The 14684-nt window shown below is 33.0% G+C and overlaps 1 protein-coding gene across 1 annotated transcript in view; it reads right to left on the reverse strand.

Annotated features, from left to right (window-relative positions):
* The window catches only part of LOC137393334 (solute carrier family 49 member 4-like), a 37180-nt gene that overhangs the window by 10162 nt on the left and 12334 nt on the right, over nucleotides 1-14684 (reverse strand). The window contains exons 3-8 of the mRNA XM_068079839.1: nucleotides 11643-11730; nucleotides 10655-10818; nucleotides 9581-9646; nucleotides 9177-9224; nucleotides 8894-9023; nucleotides 5930-6038 (exon numbers count right to left, since the gene is read on the reverse strand). Of these exons, the coding sequence (XP_067935940.1) occupies nucleotides 5930-6038; nucleotides 8894-9023; nucleotides 9177-9224; nucleotides 9581-9646; nucleotides 10655-10818; nucleotides 11643-11730 (605 nt within the window). The remainder of the gene's footprint in view (nucleotides 1-5929; nucleotides 6039-8893; nucleotides 9024-9176; nucleotides 9225-9580; nucleotides 9647-10654; nucleotides 10819-11642; nucleotides 11731-14684) is intronic.

Genomic DNA, 14684 nt, shown 5'->3' on the forward strand with positions numbered 1-14684 from the left:
TGAGCCGTTTGAAAAGAGGTTCTAATCTAGGGCGGTTTTGTGATGGCTGTGATTAACTGTCCGTTTTTTGAGCTTTTAAGAGCTTGTAATCACATTTCTACATATTTGCACCTACAACACAGCGGAGTAAGACATGGTGAATCTTTTGATATCAAATAACTGTAAAGTGAACTTTGTTGCAAATCAACCTTTAACAAATTGAGTCATACAAGCAAACACGAGTTTATGCACCATCATGTACGCGTATATTAAGCAGTTCCAATGAGCAGAAACTAGGTTATTTATAAAATTGTATATAAACAATATAACAAATTTGACTTTGTTACTTTTAACAAATTATACTGTGAGAGGCGACCCAGACATGACAGGTTTTCAGGCAATAACTTTTAACGAATATCAGCGTTGACAATCTCATCCTTGAATGAAATAAGTGTATAACACAGTAATGTTGGGTAGAGTTACTATTAATAGTTTATAATGTATGTCGGTCACATCATGTATGTACAGTATATGTATATACGTATGTATATGGTCGATATATAGATATATATACATATATATATTATATACATATATATATATATATATATATATATATGTAGGTATATATAGCCGTCAAGCATGTATATATATATATCTACATGTGTTTACATATATATGTACTAGCTAAATGCCTTACGTTGCTCGGGTATAACAAATCAGCATATAAACAATAAGGGGTAATGAGAGCTGCTTGACGCTTGCTATTAGCCTGGCACATTACCAATGGATAATTTGAGTAAGCTCACTAATAAAAGCAGCCGCTTCTCATGACGTTACGCCGTCACTTTGTGTCGTGACGAAAAGTGTTAGCGTATTTGCTCCAAAATTGCCTAATGAATCTATCAAGCTCGCGTGGTTTAATCAGTAAAATGTCTGACTGGTGAACGGGAGGTTCTGAGATCAAATCTTCTTCAATACAGACACTTTATTCCAAGATTTTAATAGCTATAGCTAGATAATCCCAATGATGAATACATGAATACACAGTCTTTGAGAAGTATATGTATCTATATAGATATGTAAGTAAACTATATTTATTTAGATATATACTTTACAACAGCCTGTAATGGCTGTTGCTGTAATATATATATATATACTATTCATATACTATATATATACTATATATATATATCTACTATATAAACGGCAATCGTTGTCTGTGTGACCGGCTTATAGAGTATCGTACTTTTCAGAATATCAGCCGCTAATTTTTTCTGATGGTTTGAACCATGCAGCTTATATAAGGGTGCGGCTAATCTCTGGTTTTTATTTCACCGCTAGGGCGAATTAAGAGAAATATCCAGTTGAGGTGCCTTTTTACATAACCGATTCATCGGTTTTTACACAAAAATCACATGATTTCTGGTTAGTGAGCCTCTTTACAGTGCCCAACGGCCCTGCTCCGTTTTAAACAGAAAAGTTGCTTCTGTATTAAAAAGCACCGTCCTGAGTTCTGCAGCCTATACAAAGGTTCCTATACAGCTATACAATTGCACCACTCATTAAATAAAATAAATTAATGAGTAGTAATTTACATGCCATTAATATTTACTGCCAACGTGTACATAGAAGGTCACGTAAACGTTTGTTTCTTGCGGTCGCTGGAAAAAATTCAGTTCTCACCTACTAAATTTCCACATCAAAAAGGTAAGTACTTCTTATTCAATGTTGTATTGTCTATGAATTACCTCACTTTCAATGCATAACCCTTTCACTTGCGTCCATGTACAAATTTAGCTATCGGCCTACTGCCAGCCATTTTGCCGATATTGCTTCATATGTATACAATATTTTTTTCAATTTCCAACTCCATCTAGAACGTTTGTTTGGTTATATATTTCATTTTGCCAACATGCTAACAAGCACTGCTATGCAAAGAATTCATTATATCTATACTTTTTGCATTTTAATTATCTGTGTGATCACAAAACTCTGAACCAGCTATAATGTCATCAACATAAGTTATTGCTTTCTAACTCGGTGGCATTTTCAAAACTTACACAAAAAAATGGTTGTTTTCAAGTTAGAAATTCTCAAACTAAGATCTAAAATTAAATTTTAGGCTAATTTTATAGAGAGATATTTGGAAAACACTGTCACTACTATAAGTCTTAAAGATCGTTGGTTATGTTATCAATGAATAATAAAATTCAGTTACTAGCAATTGCAGGGAGAGTCGCCAAAATGTGTCTACGGCGATCGACCATAGAAAATGCATAAATGAGTTTACTTCAGTGAAAGGGTTGAAAACGTTGAATTTGCCACTGTTTGTGACAGTAAACATGTTCATTTCCATCCGCAGCTGAGTTACTTTTACTTTTTCCAGCTAAGAGTACTACAGAACTACAGCTACTACATAACTTGCACGGGTATTGCTACTGCGTTTTACCTACTAAATTTCTACATCGTAAAGGTTAGTACTCTTTATTCAATGTTCTATTGTCTATGAATTTCCACACCTCCACTACTTAAAACGTTGGATTTGCAACTGTTTGTGATAGTAAGTATGTTCATTTCCTTCCGCAGCTGACTTACTTTTTTTTTCAGCTACGAGTACTACAGAACTACAGCTACCACAGAACTTGCACTGGCACTCCGAGCGTTGCGATAGGCAACGGTGAGAAGAAAGCGAGCAGCGTATATTACAAAAAATCACATCATCTCATTCACTTTTATAAATGCTTGAAGCAGTACAATGCCTCCCAAAAAGCCTACTGCCCAAATGCAAGAACAAATTGATTCCCGTAGAGAAAAATACCAAATTTGCAAAACAGCAGCTAGACGAGCAAAAACTGCAGAGCAAACACAGCTGCGTCCACAATGAAACAGAACTGCTACTGCAGCTGCTAGAAGTGCAGAAACGGCAAAGCAAACACTGCTACACCTACAACGAAACAGAATAGCCACTGCATCTGCTAGAAGTGCAGAAACTGCAGAGCAAACACAGCTACGCCTACAACAAAACAGAATAGCAGTTGCTAAAAGAGCAAAAACGACTGAACAGACAAAAGTACATTGATAGCAGGCCAGAATAGATGCTGCAGCTGCTAGAAGTGCAAAGACTGCTGAGCCGACCCAGCAGCGACTCAAACGGCTCAGAGCAGCCACTACATCGGCCAGACGTGCAGAAACCTCCGAGCAGATGCAGCGGTGACAAGAACACGATGCACTAGCTACAACAGCTGCTCGGCGAGCTGAATTTCAGAGCAGATTAAACGGCAGCAACAGCAAGATGCACTAACTACAGCAGCTGCTACCTGTGTATGGGCAGAAAACTTCACATTTGACTACAGTTCTGCAACACAGTATAGGGTCGAATTTTTCTATGGGACGAATGTCCAAAAATGCTCCAGATGTAATGCCTTACGTAGAAAAGGCGAGAGGCCATATATGTAGTTTGTATAAAAATAAAATATAAATTTTATTAACACGACCACATTACTGCTGCACAGTTTGTATATACCATGTCAAAACACAGGCTATAGACGAAGAACTAGTGAGTCATGATTAGTGTTTTAAGCATGTAGAAGTCTCATTTCAATAAATGATGGCGATAGCTTAGCAGTGCAATAGCAAAATATTTGCTAGAAATTTTTTTAAATTAGAGTGAAGAATTTTAGTTTGCCTATCAATATCAATTTCATTATCAGTTCTGTCTACAAAATTAGGACAACTACGATTTGAGTGGTTCGAGACTGATGCATTGTAGACTAGCTGTAAAACACATTGCATATTTCCTTAGGCCTCTCCAACATTATTGACATGTACAACTGCATATGTGTATGCAGTCAGATCAGCACAAAAATTTCAGTTGATTGCATATTTGGAGTTGTTTTACAGTATGAAAGACAACTCTCAATAAAACTATTGCTTTACGTAAATCTGTTCCCGAACACGGGTAATGCAGCTAGGATATACATGTGTATATATATATATATATATATATATATATCACAGCAATGCCATATACAGTAGGCACTCCTACAATGTAAACAATTATTTTCAGAGGAATGTTTAGGTTATGGGGATTTTACGTTCTAAAATATTTAAATATTTGTAAATTGCCTAATTTGCTCCAACACCTTTCTAAACTCTACCTTTGGGCATACAAATAAGAGACAACTTGACTTTAACTTTTGTAATTTGTGGGCTGTATCGTAACTGCAGCATTATTAGTTTGCATCCACAACTTTTATCATTTTTATGATCAATCTCACTGGTTTTATAAACTATGATTGCGGTAATTCTACAATAAGTTTATGGGAAGCGCACATCTTCGACATTCATTTTCAACAATTTGCATATTTTTTCTAAACAGCAAAGTGTATTCTGCAAAGTAAAGCTAATAAAAATACTTTATACATCTGCCCAAAGTAAAACAACAAAATGTTTTACAAAAAAATGGTACAATCTGTTTGTCATTTATCTGCATCCAGGAGTCAACGTTAGGATAAAAGAGAGCTTGCAAAAATATTCCAACTCGTGACATTCGGATTGGTGGACCGATGCTGATCTGTACCAATCGACCGCCTTTGTATTTATGAACAATGCGCAGCTACTTTATTATCTTTTTTTTCGACCCATCTGGCAATTTATCACGACAAACTAGATTGTTGCCAAAGTTGTATATATAATAAGTATACCGTTATATGCATGTCGGTTTTTCTTTGGCAAGTGCGGTAAAATAAATTGACATTCATACAAAATTTTAGAACTAGACCGACATTGCACTACGTTATGTGGAATATGGTTCACATATATTTTTTACGCTATCTGTAATTCACGTTATAGGAGGTATACGTTATAGGAGTGTCTAGTGTACATATATCTCAAGCATTCATCGTTAACTGGAGATTCACTATGATAAATATTTATCTAAATCTATGAAAAAATTTGTTTTTGTTCCCCTGAGATTAATAAAAAAACTGCTTGTGTACGTGATAACTCCCCAAAACTGCTGTGAATTTTATGTAAAGTGTTATTAGGTTTTATGTGCATTTCAAAAAATAGTTTTTGCAAAACTGTTTACAAAATTGCTAATTTATTACCAATTATTTTACAAATTTCCACAAATCGACAGGAAAGACTGTGAGTCATTTTTTGGCTGACATTAGTTGACGGGAGCTCCCAGAGCAATGTGAGAACGCTGTTGTTGCGTTGTGACTACTACAAATTCACTTTTGCTGTCAATTCCAAAAGAACAACATTTTGTCAACAGATGTTTTGTCTCTTTTGTTCTTGACTCTTAAATTCTCAACGTCCGGTTCAGTTTACTTGCAAATGTTTCTAATCCTTGCCATATCTATTATAATGATTAATATTTTTTACAATGACAGAATAAATTATTGACAGCCAAAAAATAACTCATTTAGTTGAAACAACCATACCTTTCAAAAATCTGAGTTTTTGTTATAAACTAGACTAGAATCATTGTTTCATGTTAGTTTTCAGCTATACCAACTAGGGAAACAATTAATCGCCACTCATATTTTATTGCTATGAAAATAAAGCAGTTGCTCCAATGATTTACCCCCTGAAATATCACTTTAAAATTCATTCTCAAACAAACAAATTAAACTCAAATGTTACATCAGTTTAATTTTGCAAACTTTATAACTTTTAATGTAACATTACTAAAATCTAAGTTAATATAAAAACAGGCCAAATATAGAAGTAAACAATTTTTTTCAATAAACCATGGAGCTTCTCACATGTTTCTTAAATATACAATACTAGATGAAGGCCCATATTGAAACTGATGAGGAGCCAACTGTTATTTCGCTTCAAAAAATTTCATAATATCGCATATTACATGTACTATACATACATGTACATGTACATAGAATCACTCTCCAGAGCACTAGACATGATTTTGGAATTATCTTACCTCATCCAGCCCAACGCCTCTGAAATGCACTGCAATAAGAGGGAACCAAGCAAAGACTGTTGAATCTTTGAGGTTAAAGAGAACCAACAGGATCCAGTACTGGTAGTTGCTACAAGTAATACAGAATCATTAGACTCTGATTCACAGCTAAAGCTCTTTCACATAAATAATGCAAATTCTTTATGAAACTCCAGCAAAAATCTGTGTACTCAGTGTGGTTTTTGTGCATAAATCAAACCATAGAAAAATTTACTCGCGCATATGTTTATGTTGTAAATCACTGTATAATTAACTTATACAGTCCACTTTCACTTCTATTTCAGAGTCAGGTGGTTCCGCAATTTTTTTATCAATGGCTTATGTAATCTATATTATATTACAATCTATATTATCTTATGTAATATTATCTTATCAACTATTTTTGTGTGAACTCATGTTTTCTTTGCCTAGTAAAATTTTCTGAACCAACTTTAGAAGCCAACCAATTCACAAAATTTGTTGAAAATTTTGCTCATCTACTTTTTGATTTCTGATTGCTTAGTATAAACACAGCATTAAAAACAAAACAACTAACTTTTTATGATATTTCATGATACCATAGCAAAATTTATAAAAATTAAACATGTTTTCGATATAGCTCACAAGTAAATTGCAATCATTTTAAACTTTATCTCATTAATTACATGAAAAACTAATTTTATAAGTATGTATTCAAGTTGATTATGGTGTTGCGAGGCTATGTTTACAAGCACGATAGCCAACCAGAATATATATTTCTGTTTGATAGCTAATTAGAATAAAATTTCCATTCAATAACTGATTACAATAAACATTTTTGTTCGGATATCATCAATTTCTGAAAGCGTTTAGCATTTGTGAATAGCAAGAATTTATTTATATAAAAAGAAAACAATCAATTGAAAGTTTTGTGGGTTATGCAACAAGTTGAGAAGCCATTAGTTGGCTCATTGAAGTTTGATGTAAATATGGCATCTGTAACTATAAATAGCAAAATTGGTTTGGCTTGGTTAGGTTGTTTGTTACACTGGGTTTAGCAACAAGTGGTACACAAAATAACTACTTTCTTAGCACTTAGGCCTATTAAAAATTTTGGAAGACAAAAACTCTCCTTTCTCTAAAACTTGATGTAGAATTTTTATATCAGAGTCGTTAGCGGTGAACACATTAAAATAGTGGCAGACATTCCGTAAGACACAAGGCTGACTGAGAACCAGAGTTGTTTCAGGGCTAGTAACCAGTTAGTGTCTGGTAGCTAATAACTTGTGGTTACAGTAATTATCACTAACAACATCTGTGACCTGACATTTGATTAATAACTAGCATTTAACGCATGACTGGTGTCCTTGTTTGTTGCAAGCGAGATAGTCGCTACACATGACAAGCTCTTTAGGTTCTGTTAATATTTTAGTCTCAGAATTACACACATATGTTAGAAGTTTGATATTTCTGTCAAACTTGGCGAATAACAATAATGAAAAGACTTAAGACAAAAGAAAAAGAAATATAGCTAGCTGATAATGAAATGAATATTATGACTGAAAATGATAATGGAACTACTATGAATAAGATGATACTATGGAAAACATGACAAGCAACCGATGTCGTGATGAATAAGATGAAGGAAACTTTAACAAAGAAAGACACAAGAGATTTCAAGTTGCTAGCCATTTACAAGCTAAATAGTAAGAACAAGATAGAAGTAAACAGTGCATGAACTGTAACTCTATCAGATAATTTGCTAATACTCTCAGTAGGACTGGATGAATTAAATAAAACCTTGAAAACGTAGGATCTAGAGGCTCTAAATGAAATAATCCACTCAAGTGCTAGTGTCATGATTATATGTACTAAGAGAGAGATGGGAGACAATGAGCTGTGATCTGTAGAAGGGATGATAGAAACAAAAAGACAGATAATCAGACAAGGTAAGAAAAAATGAGGGATGATGTAGCAAATAATTGAAACTGTTAGAGCAAAATTGAAGTGAAAGAAACATGAATGGATAACCATAAACAAGAAAAAGATAATGACAGACAAAAAGAAGATAGTTGCTGCATAGGCAGTATTCCAGGATTGATACTCCCCAAAAGGCCCATTAGGCTCGACCCAAAATCACATTTTAAGGGGGTTGTCAGACCATGGGGCACTGTCAGCGAATTTGCTACTTTAGGAGAGAGGGGAGGGGGGGGTTTCTACAGCCAAGCCAGTAAAAGGGCCCATGTTTTTTATAGCTTTCTTCACACTGTTCAATGGTGATTTTTAGGTGCTAATACTCCCTAAAATTCCAGTGTTTAGGGGTTGAATTTCAAATTAACCAATGTGGTGATTTAGAGTACAATATCCGAGTCTGGGCTAAGCCAGGTGGGTATTTCTTTCAGAGTATCAACCCTGGAGGCAGTATCTTGGCAAAAAATTGATCAAAACATCACTTAGAATTTGGTTACAACTAAATTGAGTAAAGTTGGTGAGTTCACAAAAGAACATCCACGCCTTTAATGGTGTAAATTTGTGTAAATGGTAAGAGCTCATTCCGATTTCATGCCAGTTTTTTTACTGCTGCTATGACTTTTATAAAATTTTATGATGATTTCTGGTTAGAAACTTGTGGAACTTGAATGAAAAATTTAGGGAGGAATGCATTAAAATAGTTCTAAAATTATTGGTCAAAATCAATCGCACTTACTCAGTTAAAAGATAAAAATCACAAAACGTCATAATATTATTCAATGTATAGTCAGAAAAAGCTTCTGTCTGCTATAACCAAGTACTGCTGCCTACTTTCTGTTTGCTCCGAGGTAGCGCTCACTTCCTACTTGTCAAAATGCAATAACATTCCTGAATGATATAACATAGAACCTCTTCCTGTTTGTCCTAACATAACACTTACTTCTGGTTCACTACAACACAAAACTCATTTCTTGTATATTATAACATAAGACTCACTTCTTCAACTTCTTCAGTCCAACTATAAAATCTTCACGCTTCACGGTTTGAGCGATACTCGGGGGAGTTGGAGGAGCAGCAGGAAAGTGTGCGATGGTGAGTATGAGACCAAGTACCGAGGCTCCAAGTACTGAAACAAGTAAAAAGGATGATCAGCGCTTAACTATTTATGAAACAGCTAATTGACTTTATTGAGACAGGTTATAATCACATTACATATTTCAACAAGTGCTAACAGGTTCATGTAGAAACAGAGGAAACCTGTAAGTGTAGTGGCACTTACAGAAAAATCCGACGTTTTGTATTCCATTCACTATTTCATCGATATGAGCTAAAAAAAAAATCTAGCATATAATAAGCACAGATAACACATTTTTATGTAATTTTACGCTTTGAAACAAAATTTTTTACTGTCATAATGAATCTCAACCCAAAAGAAAACACTTGAACAACAGAAGGAAGACGAATGTGGAGGATACAGTCGGATTTTTTGATGTCTGATTTTTCTGAGTTTCTGATTTTAAGAAACTCTATAACCTACAATAACCACTGAACTACAAAAAGTGATGCGCTAAAGCAACCAACAAATCTAAGTCTCACCAAATCTTTGGCTAAAGTGAAACTATTAGTTCAAAAATTGCAACACCACATCTGAGAGTTAGAATATATGTTTACTGCTGAACTTACTATCGGTTAAGTTATCCCTAAAGAGAACAGCTTCAGATGTTATCCTACATCCTATGATTAATGGACCTGCAAACAGAACATAAACAACTACTTCATGAAAATGTGCCAACGCCTTCACAACATTCAAAATACTAGGTCAGTGATATTATAGCTGTGATTATTAGTCTAACCTATAATTTTAAAGTATGAGAGTATGAAAAATTGTAAACAATTGGCTACCAAACTATGGCTATAAGTAGAAGTTAATATGAAATATATTATAAAAAACATTGTGTTAAATTTAAGGTAAGTTGACAATTGTAGCACACACACAAATTAAGAAAACAATTCAGTTATAAATTGCATAATGAGATTAAAAGTAACCTTATTATTTACATCAAATAGAGAACGACTCTCATAAGACAGTTATTCACAATTATAAGTATCAGTTGATCAAGGCTTCTGAAATAAAGTCATGCTAACGTTTAATTATCTCTAAGAGACTTATAAGCTACATATATACATAGTACAAATGGTAGATTCTTGAACAATACTAGTTTTTTTATGTCTAGTCACTTGTCATTATATTACACACTATTTCTTATACTATCTTTTAAAAATAGTGGTTAAACCTATTCCATGATTTTAAAAAGCTATAATTATTTGCTTGTACCTTTTTTAATACTTTTTTTTTCCATGATGAGTGAAATAAGTTGAACCCTTTTGTTGGAAAACTAAAATTCTTATTTACAACATTGTTACTCAAAGCGAAGTCAGTTCATTTGCTTTAAAAAACTTTGGAGACTGTCAAAGCAACTGTTTTCTTACCTTTTAACAGTAACTTATCAAACCTACTAACTTGAATAGATGTAAGTTTACAGATATTTTTGTACTGCATTATTAACTACACAATCCTAGTGTTTTAAATGCAGCATGAAAAGACTTTTAAACCTACACGTGATTAAAATGTTGACACAATACAGTAATACTACAGCTACTCTTGACATAATTGGCCTGTTTGTGTTTTAGCTTTGCTCATGTTGCAGAAAGATGAATTTATTAGATGTTGGTTGCAATTACTTAGCAGTTACTTACCTGCTGTGAATGCAACCACTGAGCCTACTGAAATGCTGAGGATGCAAATTGATGTAGCAGTAGTTCGTTGATATACAGGAAACCATGTTACAGAGAATAGTGATGGTACAACCACAGTAATGCAAGGGGCGATACCATTTATGAATGATCCAACTGCAAAAACCCTGCAAGTAGCAACATATCTGTTGGTATCAAAACCAATTTCTTATATTCTTTCTTGATTTTTCATTCCTCAATATTGATATTTACCCTTATTTGATTCGCAACAATTCTGCTGCGCTGAAAATGGTAAAAACTTATTCTGGGTATAGTGACGGATCTGTTCTCAACTATAATCTAGTCTCAAATCCGCTATCTGTCAACTATATTCTATCAACATTTAGCTGGAGAACGGGTATTCGCTAATATTCGCTAATCCTCCAATTGGCTTTGCTGTTTATTATTTATCAATTTTTTTCGTTTACGCTATTATTCTCCAGCTTGCTCTGCCTATATTTTTTTCAGCTGGTTTTATCTCTATTCTATTAAACCTGCTCTCTTTTTTATAGTAAGTTAAATTTATAAATATGTATTTACATTATTTCGATTTTTGTATTCATTTTTGCCTTTTGTATGTTCCTATTAAATAAATTATATGAAATTTTTCCAAAAAGTCAAATTTAAAAATTTTAAAAACTTAAATCAAAATCTTAAAACTCAAACTTAAATTATTTTTCATTGTTCTTTCTTTTGGAGGTTTTTTTTTGGCTTGCCTTAAGTACAGAATGTAAATCATGAAATTTTCTCATGTCCCAAAAGCGTAAAATTAATTTTTAATCATTATTAAATTTTTACTTTCAATATTTTGCCGACCAGCTCTCATTGTAATCACTCTGTTTTATTTATTACTTTTTATTACTTTGTTCTTTTTTGGTTCTCCTTCATTACACACACACGCACTCACGCACGCACACATTTGTAGGAAAATCAAGGTGTTGTTAATACTAACCAAAGAAGCTCTGTAAAGAGTGAGATATTCCAAAAGATGCATGCTACCACTAGCGCAGAATAGGCCATCAGAACTCCCACTCTTATACCTGTAATTACACTGACTCTGAAGACAATCTGTTCAGATGCTGACTTTTTATTGCTGACTTTGGTGTTTATGCTTGAAATAGACAAGAATAATAATGATAAGCATTGGATTATAATTATGTGAGTTGAATGCCCAGCATTGCCCGGGGAAGAAATAAGTCTTTGAACATAAAGTTTATTTTTATTTAACATCTAACAACAGTTACCATTCATTTTCAATTATTCAACGTTCATATCATGAGAAAAGTGTTGTGTGCAGTTTATATAGGTCAAGTGAAAAAATAAAACAATTGTAAAGATTTTAAAATTTTTTTCAAACAACAGTAACTTCCAAACTTCATATCATAAACAAGTGTTTCTTAAAATCAATTAAGAGAATAAATTAAACAACTGTGAAAGGGTTCATAGATGTGATTGCATCAATCTTGGTTGATTTTAAAAAAAAGCAGTGTTTTTGTCTATCCGTTGAAATGTGGTTTGTTGTGTTAGGCAATCTCATTGTCAGAATATTTGAAGATTAAAATCGACAGAAATTCATCGCGGTAAAAACACTCAGAAAAAAAGACATGCCCAGACTTGCCTGAAATGATGAAACTAGTGAGTCAACCTGTTTCTATCTCTTGTATTCACATCGGCTATTGAGATAAAAGTCTAGTCATACGTGTTTTTAGTTTGTATCTGCTCATGTTGACTAGAATAAAATTTTAAATCCATCTAAAGAAACATTACTAAAAATGCATTGTTTTCAACAATATTATTTTATTATATAATTTTTACAAACCAAAAATTGTTCTTCAAAGCATAAAGTGTTTTATTAAAAAAATCCATCTAAGCTGTGGGCATTCACATAATTTCAGTTCATATAATAGGAAAAACTGATCTCTTGCAACAAACTTAAACAAAACATTTTATGGTTTGTGCAGTACACATTTGGGTCTCTCTTTCCCATTTATAGCAGTTTTCAAACCGACACGACTGCTTCGATTGCGAACCACAAAAGCATCCTGTAACAGTAAAACAAATGTAATAAATGTCTTTCATATACATGTCGCTCTAACGTGTATCTACTGGATGCTTTCAATTTGAGAGTTAGATAAATTGCGAAAGTAATTTTACAATTGAATAAAAGTTTAACAAAAGCATAAGTATGCCAAGCCAACAACTTGAAGCTTTGTTTTTGAGAGTTAAAAATGAGCATTGATCAATAGACTTTCTCACTTTCTGCTAGTGAGAAATGATCTTAAATTCTAATCATAAATCTAATTTACTAGCAAAAGCTGCCAAGAAAGTTTTAAGCAAATTTTATAGCTAGGTGAAACGATTAAAAGTTGTGAAACGATTAAAAAGTTATGAAATGATGATTCGTGATAGCACAAGTTATAATTTTACTTATTAGTAGATGTATTCATGAGTACTAAAATTATTGCCGTTAGTTTAGAATATATGGATAGGATACTCAAAGTTAAAGATAAAGTCAACTCCATTATCCTATCTTCTTCTGCAGCATAACACTGCTGACACCTGTCAGCTCTAACCATAACCTCTCTGCCCCAATCTTTAATCACCTGGTGCTCAGAAAAATTTGACTCACCTTCGCTGAATGAGCATTGTTACAATTCTGTACATCGTCAATAAAACGTTTCAGTGCAGTATTTCAGTAAATTAACAATGTCAATTAATTCAGTAAATTAAATATCGATGTCGATGCACATAGCTACAAGAATCTACTACTAATCGATGCACGTAACTAACTAGTAATAGAATAAAATCCCTGACAATAAAAATCTTCAAAATCACAGACAACCCATTTCAGGAGTGATAAGATTTAATCTGATCTATATAAAATTTTGTGCTGATGATTGGTTAAAGAAGAGATCTTATATTTATTGCTTGTGGAATCTTTTTACGTATAACACTCGTTACATCACAAATGAAACACTCGCTCGAATCTGAGCGTTTTAAAATATGGCTTCATTAAAACGCTCATATTTCTAGACAGGGTTAGTCTACAAAAACAAAAATGACATGAAATTGTAGCTGATGTTTTAGTTTTTTATTGGTCTTAAGTTCATTTGATCAACTTTTTGATGCAATCACAACTTTAAATGTAAATGTGAAATAATTACCAATTATTGGCTAAATAAAATTTGGTTTTAATACGACTACAATGAAAAATGATTTGGTATGCAATTATATGATTTTAATTCATTTCAGTATTGGCATCATAAGGTGAAAATTTTGTATAGAGTGGTATAGAAACCCATAGTAATTATCTAATGCAAACACCCCCTGGTAAAATCATAAAAACGCTTTATATGTACTGAACATATTAAAAATTAGTAGCAAAACATTGTGTTAACCTTGGTAACTATAGTTACCTATAGTAACTTGAGTGGTTATGATCTGCAAAAAAATGTAACAATACAATAACTACATGTATGCACAGCATGTACAGTGGGGAGTTGTTACCTTTTAATCAGACGTTTAACATTATTGTTGAATTAAACTTGTATGAATTTTAGTTTACTAAACACATACTTAAAGCTAAGTTTTAGTATGTATTTTAGTACAGTAAACTTCAACTTTGTCATAGGCTAAAAATTTATCACTTATCTGTTTTCAAATTAGTTTGTACTATAACTTAGAACAAATAACGCTGAACTGAGCAAACATCATATACCCCATTCCGACATTGCGAGAGAGATTTCGGCAAGTAGCACATCAGCGTTTTCATTATTTCGTTGTAATCACGCTGACTGTCAAATTTCAATTTCGAGAAAAATTGTTGTTAGTATTGTATGGCAGAAAAAAATTCAACCTAGTAAGGCAAGGATGAAACAAACATTATTTTCCATAGAGTAAGGCCAACAAATCTTATAATTAATTAATTATAGTATTAGCATAGTATTAACTAATAATTTACCGTGTGCAATTGCGAAAAGGATCTACAGTCCAT

This window comes from Watersipora subatra, chromosome 4 (assembly GCF_963576615.1).
Source record: "Watersipora subatra chromosome 4, tzWatSuba1.1, whole genome shotgun sequence".
In the NCBI taxonomy this organism is placed as follows: domain Eukaryota; kingdom Metazoa; phylum Bryozoa; class Gymnolaemata; order Cheilostomatida; family Watersiporidae; genus Watersipora; species Watersipora subatra.